This window comes from Aegilops tauschii, chromosome 2 (assembly GCF_002575655.3).
Source record: "Aegilops tauschii subsp. strangulata cultivar AL8/78 chromosome 2, Aet v6.0, whole genome shotgun sequence".
NCBI classification, from domain to species: domain Eukaryota; kingdom Viridiplantae; phylum Streptophyta; class Magnoliopsida; order Poales; family Poaceae; genus Aegilops; species Aegilops tauschii.
This window is the reverse complement of record NC_053036.3, coordinates 331,210,350-331,232,262: the sequence shown is the minus strand read 5'-3', so window position 1 is coordinate 331,232,262 and position 21,913 is coordinate 331,210,350. Positions and strand designations below refer to the sequence as shown.

Sequence of the window (21,913 nt, the reverse complement as noted above, 5' to 3'; positions counted from 1 at the left end):
TTGGGCACGTTCAACCTCTGTAACCATATCCATGAAATCAAAGCAAGTCGCAGGGCACGAGACGTAGGGTGTTTACCTCCGTCGAGTGAGGGGCCTGAACTCGTTAAACACCAAGTGTTACACCTACTGTCGTGGGAGCAAGTCTGACAATAAGAATAGGGAGTACGTAGGAGGAGGCAAGGCCTAGCTAAGGCGAGGTTGTCCACGCAAGGTTTACGAGTTCAGGCCCTTCTCGGAGGAAGTAATAGCCCTACGTCTCGGTGCCCGGAGGCTTGTCGACTGGATTATGCGTGAAAGTTACTGGGGGTGCGGCCCTTGTGCCAGAGGAGGGGGTGGCTTATATAGAGTGCGCCAGACCCCTCCAGCCCTCAGTTACACAGGGTTCAATGTACGTTAAGCCAGGGGCATTAATGGTAATGCTAGCTATCAATGATTATAAATGATCTTTAAGACTACGGAGTGAACGCCTGACTGTTGCCATCCTGGGGTGGCTTTAGATCTTCTGTACCCTGATTGATTCTTTGTGCGGTCGAGTGACTCTATCTTGGTCGAGTGAAATTGGGGTATCCGAGTGGGATAGCTGGTCGAGTGGATTGCACTCTAAGGTGATTTCAATCGGTATCTTCTATTGTGCTTTGAATGTTCTTGACTCTAGGGCAGTGTCCTTGGGTAGGGCATCTAGGTCAGGCCTATGACCCTACCCTAGGTACATGTCATCATCATTAGCCCCCGAATGGATTGAGGTCCGAGTGAAGAAGGGTTGAAGTTGGTTCCGACTCGATTCCATGCTTCGGAAGCATTTCACAGGAGTTCGGAAATCATGTTGAAGCTTCAACCTCGTTTTAGTCGCCTTGATCAATTCCGAGGTCGTCGAGTGAATTATACTAGATAATCTTCGAGTGGGTTATAGCGTGAAATCTTCGGCGTGATTGATTGCTCTGCGGTTCCAGGATCTCACGGGATTTGAAATTTTGGAGAAGCGCGTGGGACGGAGCGTGCCGCAGTAATCGGAGCGAGTAGACAGGGGCGCCTCGATCCCCGTGCCGCCTTTTTTGCCACATATCAAGTGAGCGACTGTTGCGGGATATGATAGGATTGCTTGGGCCCATGGGCCAGCCACTCGGAAGTAGGCCCATAAAAGGCATCGAGGCCGATGCAATGTACAATAAGCATTCAATCTCCTCTTCCACTGCTTCTCCACTTCGCCTTCCTCTGCTTTCGACGCCTCCGCTCAGACCGTGTGCATTCCGCCGCCATGGTGAAGGACAAGACGGCGCCCTTGGAGCGTGCAAAGAAGGTGACGGCGGCGGTGAAAGGCAAGAAGACGGCGAGGGGGATGTCATCGCGGTCCGGTCTGCCCCCTGATTGGATCTAGGGGGACTGGATTGTTGATGGATCTTGGAGGCTGCCGGAGGGGGAATCCGAGCCCCAGCCACGCGAGGGCGAGCGTGTCCTCCTCACCACCCACGTCGATCGAGGTTTTTCCCTTCCCCGCATCCGTTTTTTGGGGTTTCTTAAACTTCTTCGGTGCTCAGATTCACCATCCCCCCCAAGACAATCACATATCTTGCTGCGTACCTCCCATTGTGCGAAAACTTCTTGGTTTTCCAACTGCACTGGGGTCTCTTCAAACACATCTTCACTTGCTGTTCTCAAATGGTTAAGAAAGCAAATACGACTGACGAAAAGACGCATGTGATACAAATGTGCGGGGATTTGGGATTCAAACTAGGGGTAGAAGCACTTTTCCTTCTATGACTCTTCCTAAGTCGGTCCAAGGATGGCAGTCGACCTGGTTCTATTGCAATGAGTCCCGACTCCTGGTCAGTCGACCGGTCTTCCCCTTTCACTATGGAGCGACTCCGCCAACCCGCTTCACTGACTGTGACCCCAGGGGAGAAAGGCGAGGTGTCCCTTTTAGTCGACCAGGTTGTTAACTTAGTCCGGGAGGGTGTGACTAACATGGATCTGTTGGAGGTATTCCTCAGTCGACGGATCCAGCCTCTCCAAGCCCGCGACCATCCGATGTGGATGTATTCGGGCACTGACGACACCACTCGGGTCCACCCACAGGAGGTCGCCGAGGAGACGGTGGCTAAGTGGATGTGAAGCATCACTGGGAACAAAGATAACCCCAGGGGGTCTAGGAGGGTTCTGCCATTCGACGCCAACCACGAGCCAGAAGAGGTCAGGCTCAAAATACTGAGTGTTTTCTCCTTGCGATTTGCAATTGCTCTTGAATCTGACTGATACTTGTTAACTCACGTTTTGCAGATTTATACCAAGATGTACTCGATGCCGAACGGAGAACAACTCCAGGAGGGAGAGGAGAGTGAAGACAGAAGCGCCGACTGGCAATCTGGTGACGATAGTGAAGGAGGTAGTGAGGATTCTGGTAGCAGTGAATAGGTCGACTCGCCGCCCCGCTCTGAACGGTGTTCCAAGCAATCGTAGGATCCTGCGGGTGGGCGTGGTAAAGCAGCTCCGCCAAGTACGCAAGTTCCGAAGCATACTCGGACATCCACTCCTGAGCTGTCAGATAAGGCCGCAAAGCAGCCCAAGGTTGTGCCACTGAAGCCTCGGAAGGCCCTGCCCAAGATCAAGGTGGTTGTTCATGTTGCTTCTGCGTAAGTGTTTCTCCTCTCTGTTTTCATTTTGATCAGGAACTTCTTTTCTTGTTTAACCGAGTGGAATTGGAAACTTTTAGTGCTGCTACTTCTAGGACGTCCATGGACATTGACAAGGAGCAGGATGACGTGGAAACCGCAGACGCGGCCACTTCCTGGGCAGGTACAGCTTCACAACCATGCTCTTACTTTGCCAACTGTTCTGATGGTCGACTGAATTCTTATGGTCGAGTGCTTTGTAGTGCCACCAAATGTTATTGAACCTCCAGACGATGATGACCATGAAGAAGTGCCACAAAGGAACACAGGGAGAAGGGGCAGGACTCTGAGCAAGAAGGTGCCTGCCAGCAAAGTGTCTCACTCGACATCAGCATCACAACCAGTCGTTCAGCAACTTGGTGATCCAGTTCGGACTTCAGTTTCTTTTGCTGATCCTGTGTCGACTGATCAGTCTTCGGCGTCGACTGCTCAAGCCCCTGCTCCGACTATGCAACTCCAGGCTTCAGCTCCTCCGTCTGCCTCGTCTATTCCACCAACTCCACCTTTTGTTACTCATCATGTCCCGAAGGAGCAGGTAGGCGCTGCCAAGGAAGCCATGATCCAAGCAGGCCTAATGATGGACCGATTGAAGGTGGTGTACAAAACCAGCAAGGCCACCTATGATGCCAGCTGTGCCTTCAAGCCAACGTCTAAGTAAGTGGGATTGTAAGTTGATTTCCGACTGGCTTTCAGCTTGATCTTTGCTTTGTTAGGATATGCTACTTGAAAACTGCTGCTTTATTACTCGTAAGATGTCCGTGGATGAGCGTTTTGGAACTTTGCGTGCATCTATCATGAGTTTGCACCTTGTATCTGTACACCCACTGTGTGTTTCTCTTTTGCTTTGTAGCTCTTTCACTTGAGTCGACCAGGACGTGGCGAGTGAACTCTTGAACCAGTGGGGGCACGCTGAGTGCACCCACTGGGTGTAGTCACCGAGACCGCCGTCGAATGTTTGATTCGGCGGGGGTCTTTTGCGAAGTGTTTGTTTGTAGTACTTCCACTTGGTCTAGATAGGTCTTGCCGAGTGGGAACTGAACTAGTGGGGGCATGCTAAGTGCACCCACTGGGTGTAGTCCCCGAGATCGCGGTTGACTGCGGGCAGTCGGCGGTGGTCTGAGAACAGATGTTGTTGTTGTTGTTTTTCTTTTTATATTCCTTCCACTAACGCTGAGCGGACCATGGCTAGTGGGAAATCAAATCAGTGGGGGCACGCCAAGTGCACCCGCTGGGTGTAGTCCCCAAGACTACTATTGAATGTTTGATTTGGCAGTAGTCTTAGAACTCTTTTTGTCATAACAATCTGACTTTGCATCTTATCACTCGGAAGTGACCAATCCTTGTTTCTGTCGACTGGCATATCTTGTTTATTGATTGCAGAAATCCTGTGAGCTTGGATCCAAGTTTGCTGATTTGGAGAGTAAGCAGATTCAACTCAATGTCGACCAGGAATTGGCTAAGGAAAACCTGAAGAAAGCCCAAGATTAAGCAGTTGTCATGGGAGGTAACTATTTGTCGACTGCTCGCCTTACCATCTTTTCCTTTCAACCTTTAAATCGAGTGATTCCACTTGAACATATGTGCGTAGTGAAAACCGTCAACTCCAAGCTCATCTGAAGAATATTATTTCTTTATACAAAATGAAGCAGGCTCTGGAACGGAAGACTCTTGACCTCGCAGCGGCACAAAAGACGGCGCTGGAGAAGACTGAACTTGCCGACAAGAAGCTGGCTTCAGTCGGCAAGTTGGAAGAAGAGAACGCCAAGTTGAAAATCGTTGTTGACAAAGCGAAGAAGGAAGTCGTGCAGCTGAAGGAGGAGAAGGTGGCCTTGGCAGACGGAGTTGATGTTCTCACTCGGAAGAGAGACAAACTAGAAACTTATCTGGGAGGTCTTGGCAAGAAGATGCTCCTGATGCTTGAAGGTACTTTTCTTTATCCGAATGACAGCAAAAAACTTTTCCATTATGTTACTATCACTTCAACACCTTTTTGTGTGTGTGCAGAATTCTGCCAGAACTTCGAGGAAGAAACCAGGCGTATCGAGACAAGTTTGGACCCTATCAATTCTCCCGTCAAGGACGAAGCTGCCATGAATGTGTTGCGACTGGAATCCTGCCTCGCCAGTGTTTTGGACTATCTTGCTCGACTGAAACTGGCCGTGTCGCGGAACGACATGGAGCTCTGGCCAGGTGCGAAGTTCCAGAATGATCTCGAGTCTCTGGTGACTCGACTCAATGACATCCCTGACCAAGTGCAGGCGTGGAATAAGTCATCTGCTCGCTGCGGCGCTGATGTGGCTCTGTCTCTGGTCCGTGTTCATTGCAAGGAAATCAAAGAAGAGAAGCTGGCGGCTCTTAAAGTTGCCAACACCAAGAAGCTTCAATTCCAATCCTTCATGGAGACCTTCATCGATGCAGCTACTCGCATTGCAGACGGCATCGACCTGGATAGCTTCATCGAGCCAGCAAGTCCATCTCCCGCCGAGTGAAAACTTGATAACTTGATTTTATTTGCCTCGGAATGCCGAGTGATCCTGTATCTTTAAAACTCTTTCAGGCCTGGTGCTCGAGTACTCCTGCTGGTGATTCTGAACCTTGCTGGATTTATCCGAACCTTGGCTATTTCTTTTGAATGTAGTTGCTTTGTCTATATGATCTTCAGATTTCTTGACTCGGGCGAATTGGGAATCACAGCTGAATCCCCGAGTGATAGGATCGCTCTTCACTCGGTATAGACGTTGTACTTGTGGCGTAGCTCCGAGTGCGACTATACGTTGTACTTGTGGTACAGCTCACAGTGCGACCAGACGTTGTACTTATGGTGCAGCTCGGAGTGCAACCATACATTGCACTTGTGGCGCAGCTCAGAGTGCAATCAGACGTTGTACTTGTGACACAACTCATAGTGCAACCATACGTTGTACTTGTGGCGCAGCTCAGAGTGCGTGGCCAAGACTCTGTGTGAGAGGGCTGCTCTTCACTCGGAGTATTTTTGAAGCTTAGGCGAGTACGGAGTCGCAGCTAAGCCCCCGAGTGAGAGGGTTGCTCTTCACTTGGAGTGTTTTTGAAACTTAGGCGAGTACGGGGTCGCACATAAGCCCCCGAATAAGAGGATTCCTCTTCACTTAGAGTGTTTTTGAAACTTAGGCGAGTACGGGGTCGCAGCTAAGCCCCCGAGTGAGAGGATTGCTCTTTACTCGGAGTGTTTTTCTGTAACTTAGGCGAATCGGGTTCGTGGCCAAGCCCCCGAGTGAGAGGGTTGCTCTTCATTCGGAGTGTTTTTGTAACTTAGGCGAGCAGGGGGTCGCAGCTAAGCCCCCGAGTGAGAGGACTGCTCTTCACTCGGAGGGTTTTTGAAACTTAGGCGAGTACGGGGTCGCGGCTAAGTCCCCGAGTGAGAGGGTTGCTCTTCACTCGGAGTGTTTTTGAAACTTAGGCGAATACGGGGTCGCAGCTAAGCCCCCGAGTGAGAGGACTGCTCTTCACTCGGAGTGTTTTTGAAACTTAGGCGAGTACGGGGTCGCAGCTAAGCCCACGAGTGAGAGGGTTGCTCTTCACTCGGAGTGTTTTTTTGAAACTTAGGTGAATCGGGTTTGTGGCTAAGCCCCCGAGTGAGAGGGTTGCTCTCCACTTGGAGTGTTTTTTTTTAACTTAGGCGAATCGGGTTCGTGGCTAAGCCCCCGAGTGAGAGGGTTGCTCTTCACTTGGAGTGTTTTTGAAACTTAGGCGAATCGGGTTTGCGGCTAAGCCACCCACTAGGGGATTTGAACACACATGCTTACATGAAAACGATCGTTAAGATACTGCGGAAATCATGTCTTTGATAAGCAAACTGAAGGATTCTTATTACAACTCGTCGATCCGAGTGTTTAGGTATAAAAACGGCGGAGCAGATCCGCATTCCACGAGCGCGGCTCGTCTTCTTTCTTGGCTATGTTATAGAGGTGATACGCCCCATTGTGAAGCACCTTAGTGATGATGAAGGGTCTTTCCCAGGCCGGAGCAAGCTTGTGAGGTCATTTCTGGTGCACTCGAAGCACAAGGTCTCCTTCCTGAAATGCTCGGCCTCTGACATTTCACGCATGGAATCGACGTAGGTCTTGTTGATAGATGGTCAACCGGATCAGAGCCATATCTCATTCCTCTTCTAGGAGGTCGACTGCGTCCTGGCATGCCTGTTCTGCTTCAGCTTCTGAGAAGAGTTCCACTCGAGGGGGATTGTGCAGCAAATCACTCGGAAGTACAGCTTCAGCACCATATACCATGAAGAAAGGGGTTCGATTAGTTGACCGATTGGGAGTCATTCTCAATCCCCACAAGACAGATGGCAGCTCGTTCACCCAAGCTCTGGCTGCGTGCTTGAGGTTGCGCATCAATCGGGGTTTCAGCCCTTGTAGGATCAGGCCATTCGCTCTTTCCGCCTGCCCATTCGATTGCGGGTGCGCAACGGATGCGTAATCGACCCGAGTGCCTTGGGACGCGCAGAATGCTGTAAACTCATCAGAATCAAAGTTGGAGACGTTATCTGTGATGATGCTGTGAGGGACTCCATATAGGAATATCAGCTCCCTGATGAAACTAATGGCAGTGCTTGAGTCAAGATTCTTGATAGACTTGACCTCGATCCATTTGGTGAACTTGTTGACTGCCACGAGCAAATGAGTGAAACCACTTCTGCCAGTCTTGAAAGGTCCAACCATGTCCAACCCTGAAACTGCAAATGGCCAGATGAGTGGAATAGTCTTCAAGGCGGATGCAGGCTTGTGAGACATGTTTGAGTAAAACTGGCAGCCTTCGCACTTATTGACTATATCTTTAGCCATCTCATTCGCACGCGGCCAGTAAAATCCCGCTCGGTATGCTTTGGCCACGATGGTCCGAGAGGACGCGTGGTGACCACAGGTCCCCGAGTGAATCTCATTCAAAATCAACCGACCTTCTTCTGGAGAGATGCAATGCTCAGCCACTCCGGTAACACTTTCTCTATAAAGCTGTCCACTTATCACTGTGAAGGCTTTGGACCTGCGGACGATCTGGCGGGCCTCATCTTCATCCTCTGGTAGCTCCTGCCTGAGAAGATATGCAATATATGGCACCGTCCAGTCGGGAGTGATCACTAAAACCTCCATGATCAAGTCGACTACTGCTGGAACTTCAATCTCAGTCGGATTGGTCGAACTTATCGGTTGCAGGGGCTCCTCTGTAAAGGGATCTTCTTGAATTGACAGGGTGTGGAGATGCTCCAAGAACACATTCCTGGGAATTGGTTTCCGAGTGGAACCTAACTTTGCCAGATCATCAGCCGCCTGATTCTTGAGGCCCTATATGTGATGGAGTTCCAACCCTTCAAACTTCTTCTCTAGTTTCCTCACTGCATTGCAATAACCGGTCATAGCAGGGCTCCTAATCTCCTACTCCTTCATTACTTGATTGACCGCCAAATCTGAATCGCCGTAGACCATCAGGCGACGGACGCCGAGTGAGATGGCCATGTGCACCCCATATAGAAGTGCTTCATACTCACCTTCATTGTTTGAGGAGTCAAAGTGAATCTGGAGGACATAACTGAGCTTGTCACCTCTTGGGGACACCAGGACTACTCCAGCACCAGATCCGTTCAACATCATGGACCCATCAAAGAACATAGTCCAATGTTCTGAGTGAACTTGAGTCGGCTGCTGCTGCTCAATCCACTCGGCTAGAAAATTTGTTATTGCCTAAGAATTGATTGCTTTCTCTACCTCGAATTTGATATCCAAAGGAAGGAGTTCAATCGCCCACTTGGCCACTCGACCGGTTGCATCTCGATTGTTCAGAATTTATGATAATGGAGCATCACTGACGACTGAAATCGAGTGCTCTGCGAAGTAATGTGCAACTTTCTTCGTGGTCAAATAAATCCCGTAGACAAGCTTCTGGTAATGCGGATACCTTTGCTTGGACGGAGTCAAGATTTCAGAAATATAATACACTGGGCATTGAACTTTGTAGGCTTTGCCTTCTTCTTCCCGCTCGACTGTGAGCACTGTGCTCACAACTTGTCTAGTGGCTGTGGTATATAACAATAGAGGCTCTTTGCTGACTGGGGCAGCAAGCACCGGCTGGGTGGAAAGCAGGGCTTTGAGCTCTACAAATGCTGCTTCGGCTTCTGGAGTCCACTCGAACTTGTCAGACTTCTTCATCAGTCGATAAAGAGGCAATGCCTTTTTCACCGAGACGAGAGATGAATCGATTCAATGCAGCCAGACAACCAGTAAGCTTCTGAACATCATGCACACGCACAAGGCGTTTCATTCAAAGTATTTCTCCAATCTTTTCTGGGTTTGTGTCGATTCCTCGTTCAAAAACGAGAAAACCGAGTAATTTTCCGCCTGGGACTCTGAATGTGCACTTTGACGGATTGAGCTTGATATCATATCTCCTTAAGTTGGCAAATGTTTCATCGAGGTTAGTCAGCAGGTCGGAACCTTTGCGTGACTTGACCATGATATCATCCATGTATGCTTCCATGTTCCGACTTATTTGAGTGAGCAGGCACTTCTGAATCATGTGCACGAACGTGGCGCCAACATTCTTAAGACCAAAGGGCATGGTAACATAGCAAAAGCACCCGAACGGCGTGATGAAGGCTGTTTTTATTTCATCTGGTCCATACAGTCGGATCTGATGGTACCCAGAATACGCATCCAAAAAGGACAAATGCTCACTTCCCGCAGTTGAGTCGACAATCTGGTCCATGCGGGGGAGAGGGAAGTGATCTTTCGGGCAGGCCCGATTGATGTGCTTGAAATCCATACACATACGAAGTGAATCATCTTTCTTGGGGACCATGACAACATTGGCGAGCCACTCAGAGTGGTATATCTCACGGATGAACTCAGGTGCCACAAGCCGAGCTACTTCTTCACCAATTGCCTTCCTCTTCTCCATGGCGGACCAACGGAGATGTTCTTTGACAGGTTTTACCTTTGGGTCGACGCGCAAACAGTGCTTAGCCAGTCCCCTGGGTACACCCGGCATGTCAGATGGTTTCCATGCGAAGATGTCCCAGTTCTCACGGAGGAACTAGATGAGTGCTTCTTCCTATTTGCTGTCGAGTGTTGTTGAGATGTCGGTCGGAGCAGCATTGGGATCAGTCGGGTGAATATGAACAGGCCTTGTCTCACCAGCCGACTAAAATGCAGACTCTGAAGTAGGCTTCTTGGCTCGCAACAAATCACTCGGATCTGCATTCTTGTTGTATTCTTCCATCTCAACTGCCGCCATCTATTCATCGACAATCTTTGAACGCTTCTGGAGGCACTCTTCTGCTCTTTGCCGATTCCATGTGACCGTGACCACACCTCTGGGACCAGGCATCTTCAACTTGAGGTATACATAACATGGTCGAGCCATGAAACGAGCATATGCGGGCCTGCCCAGAATAACATGGTAGGCACTGTGAAAATCCACCACCTCAAACGTCAACTTTTCCTTGCAGTAATTCTTTGAATCATCGGAAACCACATCAAGAGTGATCTGACCGAGTGAATCTGCTTTCTTTCCTGGGATGACTCTGTGGAATCGCATGCTGCTCTCACTGAGCTTGGACATCGGGATGCCCATCCCTCGAAGGGTCTCAGCATACAGATTGTTCAAACCACTACCACCATCCATCAGGACCTTGGTCAGTCAGGTGCCCCCAACGACTCGGTCGACCACCAACGCTTGCCACCCGGGGGTAGCAACATGTGCTGGGTGATCAGACTGGTCGAATGTAATGGGAATTTTTGACCACTTCAAATACGTCGTAGTTGCTGGAGCAACCATGTTCACTTCTCTATTGATAACTTTCAATCGACTTTTGCTCTCGATGTCAGCAAAAATCACCAAAGTAGCATTGACATTGGGGTAACCATCATCTTCCTCTTTATCCTCTTCCTTATCAGATTCCTTCTCCTTTTCACTGCGCTGACCCTCTCGGAAACTCTGAATCAGGAGTCGACACTGTCGAGTGGTATGATTTGGTAGAATCAAGTTACTCTCTTCATCCTTTTTGGTGTGTATGTGATGCGGCAAATCAAGAACATCATTTCCCGCTTAATCTTTCACTTTTTTGGGGATCCATGGCCCTTTAGGCTTTCCCTTGAACTTCCCTTGATTCAAAACTGCGGCCTCAGTAGGACCTGCAGGTTCAGCCTTGCACTTCTGCTTCCGACTGAAATTTCCTCCTCCGGTGTCTTGAGCGACTGGTTTATTCTTGCCACTACGGAGTCGGTCTTCCTCTTCGCCGTTAGTGTACCGACTGGCTATTTCCATCATTCGGGCCAGGGACATGTCTCCTGACCGACCGAATTTCAGGTTGAGCTCTCTGTATCGAATGCCCTCTTTGAAGGCACAAACTGCCTAGTGCTCTCACACATTTTCTACAGTATGATGAAGAGTAGTCCACCTCTGGATGAAGTCTCTCAAAGTCTCGTTCTGTTTCTGAACGCAGTGCTGCAACTCAGTCAGTCTAGCAGGTCGCTTGCAGGTGCCCTCGAATGTTTTAATAAACACTCGAGCCAACTCTTCCCAACTGAAAATACTTCCAGGGGCCAACTGATTCAACCAAGCTCTTGCTGACCCCTCGAGCATCAGGGGGAGGTGCTTCATGGCTACATCATCGTTGCCTCCACCAATCTGTACTTCCACTCGGTAATCTTCTAACCAAGTGTCGGGCTTCGACTAAATGGTGAACTTACTCACGCCCGTCGCCAACCTGAAGTTGGGAGGGATCTCAGCAGCTCGGATGGCTCTGCTAAAACATTCAGGTCCAGAAACATGTACTCTGCTTCCACTCGGACGGTTTATGTCTTGTCCTTCTCTATGTGCCCGGCCCCTGTTGACCAAACCTTGTATGAGAAGTGATCTTGCATCAAACCCAGGCTCTCTTGGGTCGACTGGAGCTGTCCGCTCATCACCATACGGGGGCCTGTCATCATACCGTCGGGGCGCATACGATCCGCCCCTCGGAGGGGGCATAGGCACGTGACGGTGGTCATCACGGGCGTATCAATGATCATACTGTCTGTGGCCCTGATCCAGGTACTAATCCTGGCGGTGCCCACGATCGTCACGCCGCGGAGGCGATCTCGGACTACGAGCCGGATGAACTGTGTCCGCAACCACAAATCTGCTATGGATCCTGTAGCGCGACTGAGAAACAGCTGAGTTTTGTTCAGCCGCCGCTCGGAGCAGCGCTCGGATCTGCAGCAAACCTCTACCGCTTCTGAACGAGATGGCTGAATCGACTCTGCTATATGGGTTGCAGCTGCAAGATTCTGGACTGGAGTACGGTATACCTGAGGTTCAGGAGGAAACAATTGTCGAGGACGTCGACTGGATTCGGGGATCTGCCGGCGGGCGAGTTCGTCGAGTGAATGTTGAAGATTCTCCAAATGCGTGCGCTCAGCCAAGGTGGCCAGGCGCGTAGCCTCCAAGGGCCGAGCCTCGGAGGTCTCCCCGCGATGGGGGTCTGAAGTGCCTCCATGTTGTGGCGATGCAACTCTTCCCTCTGCTCTGAAGTGAGGGCTTGGGGTTCATACTCATCATGAATGTACGACGGGCCATCTCTGTCGCTGCCACTGCCGTTGCGACGGAAACCAGGCGGGCTGCAATGGGAGTCGGCCATGAGGACTTCCGCTGCAGGATCGCTGCTTCCGCACTCGGATAGAGTATCTGCGGAACCAGTCGAATGGTCCGTAGAGAGATTTGTCGGGCTCGATTGCCACGACTTGAGGGGTGGCCGACTATCGAGCCACCGCATGCCTCACCCACCATTGAAGCCGCGACCGACCGGATCGCTTGCAGCGGCGTATAGCGGGGAGAGTGGATGACGCGGGAGCCGACTGATACTGGGTCGACGACTACCGCAGGAGGACGCCGCAGGCACTCGCGCAGAAGTGTGCCGCCCCGTGGATGGGAAGGGCCTCGACGTCGAGGGGGGGCCTCTTGGAGCCAGGCGGAGTCGTCAGCAACGAAAACGAGAACGCCGAGACGGATCTTGCGGCCCAAAGCCAAACCACCGCCGGAAACCATGTTGATGAAGATCGAAAAAACTGCAACCTCACCGGAAGTCGCTAAGACGCCTGCCCCACGGTGGGCGCCAACTGTCGTGGGAGCAAGTCTGACAGTAAGAATAGGGGGTACGTACGAGGAGGCAAGGCCCTAGCTACGGCGAGATTGTGCACGCAAGGTTTATGAGTTCAGGTCCTTCTCGGAGGAAGTAATAGCCCTACGTCTCGGTGCCCGGAGGCTTGTCGACTGGATTATGCGTGAAAGTTATAGGGGGTGCGAACCCTTGTGCCAGAGGAGGGGGTGGCTTATATAGAGTGCGCCAGACCCCTCCAGCCCTCAGTTACACAGGGTTCAATGTACGTTAAGGCAGGGGCGTTACTGGTAATGCTAGCTATCAATGACTATAAATGATCTTTAAGACTACGGAGTGAACGCCTGACCATTGCCATCCTGGGGTGGCTTTAGATCTTCTGTACTCCGAGTGATTCTTTGAGTGGTCGAGTGACTCTATCTTGGTCGAGTGGAATTGGGGTATCCGAGTGGGATAGTTGGTCGAGTGGATTGCACTCTAAGGTGATTTCAGTCAGTATCTTCTGTTGTACTTTGAATGTTCTTGCCTCTAGGGCAGTGTCCTTGGGTAGGGCATCTAGGTCAGGCCTATGACCCTACCCTAGGTACATGTCACCGTCACCTACGCCGTAGCTAGTCTCTGACCCTTATTCGTACCCCTAGTACTCTTTGTCAGGATCATAACCCCGACAGTTCCCAAAGCACTTTACTCAAAATTTCCTCGCAAAGTACATGATGGGCGGGCAGCCATCACAAGGGGTTGGCCTAGAGTCATGCGCGCGTTACGCATGGAGGAGGGCACAATATGGGCATTCCACTTCACCTTCTCCAGCAACCAGAATATATTTTGCCTCTCTCTTTACAGTCTTTAGTACAACTGTGGTTCATCATTCTTTAGTTGGTGCTTCTGTTGTTCTTTAGTATATGTACCTATGCATTCGTGTTTGAACCTATATTTGTAATAAACATGGTTCGATATGAAATAAGTGATTGCCTACTTTCAAATTCAAAACCTGTGATTTTTAAATGCAGGGATTAAATTAGGGGATTAAATTAGGGATAAATTAGGTTCTGCGGGCTAGTACAGTGCACACGGTTTGCGAAAGCAAAACGTCGCTACAAACATGGAAATCGGGCACGTTTCTCTGATCCATTACGTGTGCGATGAATCTCTACTGCACACACGATCAGCCAAGAAAAAACGTGTGAAATTAACAACAACAATAGCACACACAGTTCCTCATTATTAAATATTTTCTAAAGTCACCTTATCACACGCGCTTGGCAATTATGGACTACTTATGATGCCGTGCGCATCGTAAACATTTGCTCAGAGAAGAACGCGTGCGATAGGCCTTCATCCAATGCGGATATGATGAATGAATCGTGTGGGATATATTCAACCTTCGCATACAGTTTTATAGGGATAATTGTATTACTCTTACATCGAATCGCATACAGTTGAGGCAAAGTAAATGTGTGTGATTGTCTGCTTATCATACCCGTTCTATAATGGTGATCTGTTTGTGATGGGGTGCGCATCGTAAATGTATTACCACGGAAGACCGACTGCGATGGTAATGCAAGCACAGACGAGTAGCAAGGATGGAGCGTTTTGGGATATGCGAGATATCACAAACAGTTGACTGAAGACTCGCGTTTGGGATACATGCCAGGAACACATATGCTTAGTTATGCAAAATGTATGTTACTCCCTATCCCTGACGGTTTTTGTGTCGTGTGGGAAGGACCCCCTATTGCCCACAGTCACTAGGCGACGGTTTAAAATGTCGTCATGAAAAGGGGTTAAAAATCGTTTGTATAGCAGCTCGCTGTACCAGTGCATCTTGCATGCCAAAACTCATAGCATGTCTAGCTAGCTTGTGGTCTACCTCATTTGCTTCTCTTCCTTTGAACTTTAGTTCAACATCCTAGAAAAATGAGAGACAAGTCTGGATCTCTCTTAGAATTGGACCTCCCTCAGAGCATCTACAACCGCGATGGGCAGATTCGGCCCCTCAAACACCAGCGAACATGCCCGAGTGCGCCCGCGGGCACTGACCAGGCACGCCTCATATTTTTCTATTCACATCCGCATATCTCGTATCTAGCACCCTATCCATACTATCCATGCAACGTGAGCTACTCTACGTGATCAAAGACCAGGCAACAAAATTGGCTACATACGGACATTAAACTAGCTTGACATCATCCAAAAGATCATCTGAGTTCGTCGTCGGACAAGTTCTTAAACATCAACAACTAAAAACGATATAAACATAAGAGGAGGTGCGGGATCACCACTTCCGCAGTGGGCCTTCGCCCTTTCGGTCGCCGGCGCAGCCGTAGGCATCCGCGGCTAGTGGAGGATCTTGGTCACTGTCGAAGGAGGTGGAGTTGTCGTCGCTGCCGTTGTCGGAGTCGGAGGAGGAAAAAATGATCAACCCCTTTGTAAGGGCATATTTATCCCTAAGGTGTTTTTGTGATTGATGATAATGCTTTTGCGGACTAATCGTGTGCCTTGAGTTTCTCAGACGTTTCATCGCTAGGCACAAGACGGTTCGGTGCCCCTCGAAGACTATTGAAGACGGCGTTCTTTTTACGTTTCTTTTCGGTGGAATTGAGTAGTAGGAAAGCCGTACTATCAAGAGGGGGTCCGCCTCGGAAAGGTTTGGGTGGAATCGTCACGTAAACGTTTTCTTCCTTGTCTCCTCCTTTCCCCCGTGCTTTGGAGCATCCTCCATTTATCCTCTATGCTTTTTGTCTTGGTTGCTGATATTGGGCTTGCGGTAGTACTGCTCCCTGGAGCGGTAGTACCGTAGGCACATGCGGTAGTACCAGACCTCGGCACGGTAGTACCGCAGGAGCCCACAGTAGTACCGCTCCTCTGGAGCTGTAGTACCGTGGCCCCCAGGCCAAGTGCCGCTGCGCTGCGGTAGTAGGGGCGGATGTAATTTTTTACATCCGCGCCCTCCGCGGTAGTACCGCACCCAGGTGCGGTAGTACCGCAGCCTAGTGCCGCTACGCTGCGGCAGTAGGGGCGGATGTAATTTTTTACATCCGCGCCCCCGCGGTAGTACCGCACCCTGTGCGCGGTAGTACCGCGTGCCCTGGCTGGCTCAGGTGCCACGCGGTAGTACCGCTCCTCCAGCTGTACTACCGTGTCAGATTTTTTGCATCGACTCCAACTCAGCGGAAGTTGCTACGGATGTAATTTTTTATGTCTGTGCCTCCCCGTTCTCTGGACCTTCCCTGCCTTGCGGTAGTACCGCAAGGTGATGCGGTAGTACCACTTGTGCGGTTCTACCGCTCTCCGCTTCAGTGCGGTTGGGCTGTCCAGAGCTGTGCTGTTAAGGCGGTAGTACCGTAGGGCCCCGCGGTAGTACCGTGTCTGGCTGCGGTAGTACCGCTGCCCCGGCGCGGTAGTACCGTGCTGCATAGAATGGGTTGGTGGGTAACGGTTGGATTTGTCTCTCCACTATATAAGGGGTGTCTTCTTCCCCGAGTTGACTACCTCTTCCAACCCTAAGCTCCATTGTTGCTCCAAGCTCCATTTTTGCCCGATCTCACTCCCTAGCCAATCAAACTTGTTGATTTGCTCGGGAGTGGTTGAGAAGGCCCCGATCTACACTTCCACCAAGAGAAATTTGATTCCCCCACTAATCCCTTGCGGATCTTGTTACTCTTGGGTGTTTGAGCACCCTAGATGGTTGAGGTCACCGCGGATCCATAGTCCATTGTGGTGAAGCTTCGTGGTGTCGTTGGGAGCCTCCAATTAAGTTGTGGAGATTGCCCCAACCTTGTTTGTAAAGGTTCGGTCGCCGCCTCCAAGGGCACCAATACTGGAATCACGGCATCTCGCATTGTGTGAGGGCGTGAGGAGAACACGGTGGCCCTAGTGGCTTCTTGGGGAGCATTGTGCCTCCACATCGCTCCAACGGAGACGTACTTCCCCTCAAAGGGAAGGAACTTCGGTAACACATCCTCGTCTTCACCGGCTCCACTCTTGGTTATCTCGTGCCTTTACTCGTGCAAGCTTATTTGTGCTATATCTCTTGCTTGCTTGTGTGCTTATTGTTGTTGCATCATATAGGTTGCTCACCTAGTTGCATATCTAGACAACCTACTTTGATGCAAAGTTTAAATTGGTAAAGAAAAGCTAAAAAAAATTAGTTGCCTATTCACCCCCCCCCCTCTAGTCAACTATATCGATCCTTTCAATTGGTATCAGAGCCTCGTCTCTTTATTAAGGACTTTACGTCCGAAGAGTATGGTTGACGTCGTAGAAGGTGTGTAGGAGCACTCCGGTGCGAATCCGGTCTCTTCTATGGGAGATGGGGGAACCGCGGTCTCTCGTGAGGAATTCAATGTGGCGTTGGACACATTGAAAACCTCCATGAGGACCGAGGTCGAAAGCATGTTTAATAAATTCTTAGAAGGGCTTAAACTTTCCACCGCACCGTTGAAAGTGGGTGATCCCACCAACAAGGTGACGGATGCTACCTCCGACAAGGGGGAAGCTACTAGCGAGAAAGCCCCTTCTTCTAGTGGTAAAAATGGCACCGGCATCTTTGCCCATGTGGAACCTCCACTTGTCTATGGTGGACCGCTTCCTTCCACTCATTTCAATCATGCCGGCCCGGCCCCTAAGATTGAGAAGAATGTAGAATTTGATTCTTGGGTCTATCGTTTTAAGCGTCATTTAAATCATGTGAACACTAACCTTTGGAGAATCATTGAAGAAGGTTTCTATCCGCATGATCGAAGTAACTTCACTCCTAGAGAAGCCGTGGATAATCAACTTAATGAGAATGCTCTCTTCATCATCCAAGAAGCAATCCCACCCGAAGATCTTCCTCATCTTCGGCCCTACTCCATGGCCAAAGATGCTTGGCACCAAGTGGTTTCCCTCTATCGGGGAAGCGCAAGCATTCAACGCTCCAACTATGAAGTGGTGCAAGATGAGGCCGATGAGTTTGCAATGAAAGAAGATGAAGAACATCATGAGCTTTATGGGAGGGTAACCAAACTCGCGGTCTCTCTCCGAGATCATGGAAGTAAGGATACAGATGACAATTGGATCAAGTGCAAATTCCTCAAAGCAATGATGCCCTACCACAAAGCCATGTCCTCCGTCATTCGTCAAAGGCCGGACTTCCACACCTTGTCCTCAAGTGAAGTGTTGGATGAGTTCGTTGCTATGAGCATCTTGGACAAGACCGCCGACAATGCAGTACTTCGCTCTCAAAGAGTTAAGAAGCCCAACCTTGCTCTAAAGGCCAAGGTTAGTATGGAGGAAGAGGATGAGGAGGAAGAAGAGGAGAGCAACCTCGAAGATACGAAGTATGCCTATCATGAACACATGGCGCTTGCTTCAAGGCAATTTTGGAGCAAGAAGAACTCAAGGCCCAACTTCAACAAGAACAATTCAAGTGGCGCAAAGGGCAAGCAACGAGTGAGGACTTGCTTCAATTGTGGCAATGTGAGCCACTTTGTTGCGGAGTGCCCTTATGAGAAGAGGGAAGACAATGGTGGCAAGCTCATCCGAAAGGACAAGGCCAAGTCGTTCCCCAACAAGAGCAACTTCACCAAGAAGACTCCTCCCAAGGCATTGGTGGTACAAGAAGAGTACAATGAGGATGATGACGATGATGAAGATGGTGAGTCGGTTGCCATGGCCTCCGTTGTCATTGCGACGACTCCACGGGTGTCTCTCTTTGACTCACCCAATGAGAACATCACCGCCAAGTGCCTCATGGCTAAAGCCACCAACAAGGTAACCCCCAACATCAAAACTACCATCATTAATCATTCTTCTTCGGATAGCATTGATGAACATGAGGGGACAAATGTGGAGGAGAATGAGTTTGAGACCTTTATGGGCAAACTCAAGGGTAAATCCAAGAAGCACTTTGTTGCTCTCTTGGAACAACTTGGTGAAGCCAATGACATGATCGAGGCTCACGAAGATACCATCTCTAAGATGGAGGGGCATAGTCGTGACTATGCCGATGAGATTTCGGATCTTTCCAATGATCTTGACGAAGAGCGTGGTCTTCGTTTGGCTCTTGAGGAGTCACACAATGATGATCATGCTAAGTTAATGAAAGACCTTGATCATGCTCTTGTTGTTTCTCATGTGCTAAACTCCGAGAAGGCAAAGCTTGGGGTTGATCTTGCTAGACTCAAAGAGGAGTTTGACATTCTCGACAAGGCTCACAAAGTCTTGAAGGGTGTTCATGCTAGCCTCAACGAGTCTCGTGATCAACTCCAAGTGAAGCTAACCAAGGAGAAAGCCACCTTTCCTCATATGGTGTTAATTGATAATGCAAATGCTACTAACCCTTGTTGTGAGCATGTGCATCTTGTTGAGGAGAATGCTAAGTTGAAGGAGCAACTTGAGAAAGGCCTTGTGTCATGCATACAAGGTGAGAAGAACCTCAACGGCCTTTTGAGCAATCAAAAGGAGGTTGTGGCCAAGGAGGGGATTGGGTTCGCACCCAAGCCTAAGAACAAGAAGAAGAATGACAAGACCAAACGACCTCCTCCTCTCAAGCAAACTTTTGTGAAGGAGGGAGAGGGTGCTTCCAAGGAGAATAGAACAATGCGAAGGGTGGCGGTGTCAAGAAGGGCAATGCCACCCCTCCCAACAAAGCCGACGACTTTAACCCTTCTTATGTGTTATGCTGTGCTAGTGATGGGCATGTTTATGCCAAATTTGTTGGTTCTCCTCATGAGTATATTGAATGGTCTATTTGGGTTCCTAAGACCCTAGTTACTAACATCAAAGGACCCATTACAAAATGGGTACCTAAAACCAAGCATTGATCTCTTGTAGGTGTTTGCTTCCGGTGGGGGATCATGGTTGCTCGATAGTGGAGCTACAAATCATATGACCGGAAGCAAGGACTTGGTGGTGGACGTGCACAAGATTCCATCTATGCCCACCAATGTCGAGTGGGGTGATGCCTCGTCCTCTAAGGTATTGGGACTCGGCAAGGTTGTCATTTCTCATGATCTCACGATCGAGAAGGTCATGCTTGTTGAGTCCCTTGCATACAATTTACTTTCCGTTCGTCAACTTGCAATCATGGGCTTTGCCACTTTCTTTGATATTGATACCGTGGCCCTCTTGTGGAGCAAGACTCTTAAAGTAGCCTTTGTTGGGCATGTCAAGAATGATCTATATGTGATTAACTTTTTGGAGCGACCCACTAAGACCGCGACATGCCTAATGGCTAAAGTTGACGTGGGATGGCTTTGGCATCACCGTTTAGCCCATGTCAATATGAGATCTTTGCAAAGTCTTCTCAAGGGGGACCATGTCCGTGGACTAATGAATGTTAGTTTTGCTAAAGATCGTGCTTGTAGTGCTTGTATCGAAGGAAAGCTTCATTAGAAGGCTCACCCTCCCACGACTATTATTTACTCGAAGAGGCCTTTGGAGCTCCTTCACTTGGATCTCTTTGGGCCTCCATCCTTTGATAGTCTTGGGGTAGGAAGTAGTGCTTGGTGATTATGGATGACTATTCAAGATACACTTGGGTGTATTTCTTCAAGAGGAAGAGCGAGACCCAACAAACCGTCATTGACTTTGCAAATGAAGCCCAATGTCAACACAATGCAAAGATCTTGACAATAAGAAGGGACAACGGCACCGAGTTCAAGAACTACACCTTGGATGAGTTACTTAGTGATGAGGGGATCAAGCATCAATATTCCGCACCTTACACCCCTCAACAAAATGGTATTGCGGAGAGGAAGAATCAGACGTTGATGGATGCGGCAAGGACCATGATGGCGGAGTTCAAGTCTCCATACAACTTTTGGGCCGAAGCCATCAACACCGCGTGTCATGCATCCAATCGGCTCTACCTCCGCAAGGGCTTGAACAAGACTCCATATGAGATACTCACCGGTAACAAGCCCAACCTCAAGTACTTTCGGGTGTTCAGGTGTAAGTATTTCATTCTCAAGAAAGGTGTTCGGTTGTCTAAATTTGAGGCTAGAGCTTATGAGGGCATATTTGTTGGTTATGCTACAAACTCTCATGCTTACCGTGTCCTCAATAAATCCACAAGACTTATTGAGGAGACGTGTAACGTGGAGTTTGATGAGAATAATGGCTCCCAAGTGGAGCAAAGTGGCACTTGTGATGTAGGTGATGAAATTCCTCCTCAAGCCATAAGAAGAATGGGTGTTGGTTTTATCCTACCCATTGAGGAACCCCTTGTGGCCGAAGGAGAAGGACAATGCTCCACTCAAGTGGAGCCATCACCAACCCAAGGCCCACTCGCTTCCGAAGAACAAAGAGAAAGCTCTCAACCTCATGAACAAGACCAAGGGCAAGATCATGCTCAAGACGGTGTTGGCACACCAAGTGATTCCCAAGGTCAAGTTCTCTCCTCCGAGCAAGTTCAAGATCAAGAACAAGCTCAAGACGGCGCTCATGATGATCAAGTGACCGCTCCTCAACTCACCACCGAGGAGGAATTAGAGCGTCGTGCCGCCAAGATTGCATCCAAGCTCTCCACCAAGGGTCATCTCATGAAGAATGTGCTTGGAAGCATTCAAAAGGGGGTAAGCACTCGTAGACAATTGGCAAACTATTGTGAACATCACGCGTTTGTCTCTTGTGTTGAACCCCAAAAGGTATATGAAGCACTCGAAGATCCGGATTGGCTTTATGCCATGCATGAAGAACTCAACAACTTCGAGTATAACAAGGTGTGGAGTTTGGTGCCAACGGGGAACCACAATGTCATTGGAACCAAGTGGATATTCAAGAACAAGCAAGATGCTCATGGGACCATCATTCGCAACAAGGCAAGATTGGTGGCACAAGGCTACTCCCAAGTCGAGGGTATCGACTACGGTGAAACCTTTGCTCCCGTTGCTCGCCTTGAATCCATTCGTTTGTTGATTGCTTATGCCTCTCATCACAACTTTAAGTTGCAACAAATGGATGTCAAGAGTGCTTTTCTTAATGGTCCTATTAATGAGTTGGTTTACGTCAAGCAAACCCCCGGGTTCGAGGATCCCTACTTTCCCGATCATGTGTATCAACTTGATAAGGCACTCTATGGCCTTAAACAAGCCCCACGTGCGTGGTATGACCACCTTACCGAGTTGTTACAAGA

The 21,913-nt window shown here is 49.5% G+C and overlaps 1 protein-coding gene across 1 annotated transcript; it reads right to left on the bottom strand.

Moving 5' to 3' along the window:
• Positions 1–6,802: 6,802 nt before the first annotated feature.
• Positions 6,803–10,322, bottom strand: LOC141040996 (uncharacterized). Its single transcript, XM_073507106.1, has 4 exons — positions 10,190–10,322; positions 8,093–8,364; positions 7,603–7,987; positions 6,803–7,311 (listed from the first exon to the last, which is right to left on the bottom strand). Exons 1-4 carry the CDS (start codon positions 10,320–10,322, stop codon positions 6,803–6,805), a joined length of 1,299 nt encoding a protein of 432 aa, XP_073363207.1.
• Between the last annotated feature and the right edge of the window lie 11,591 nt (positions 10,323–21,913).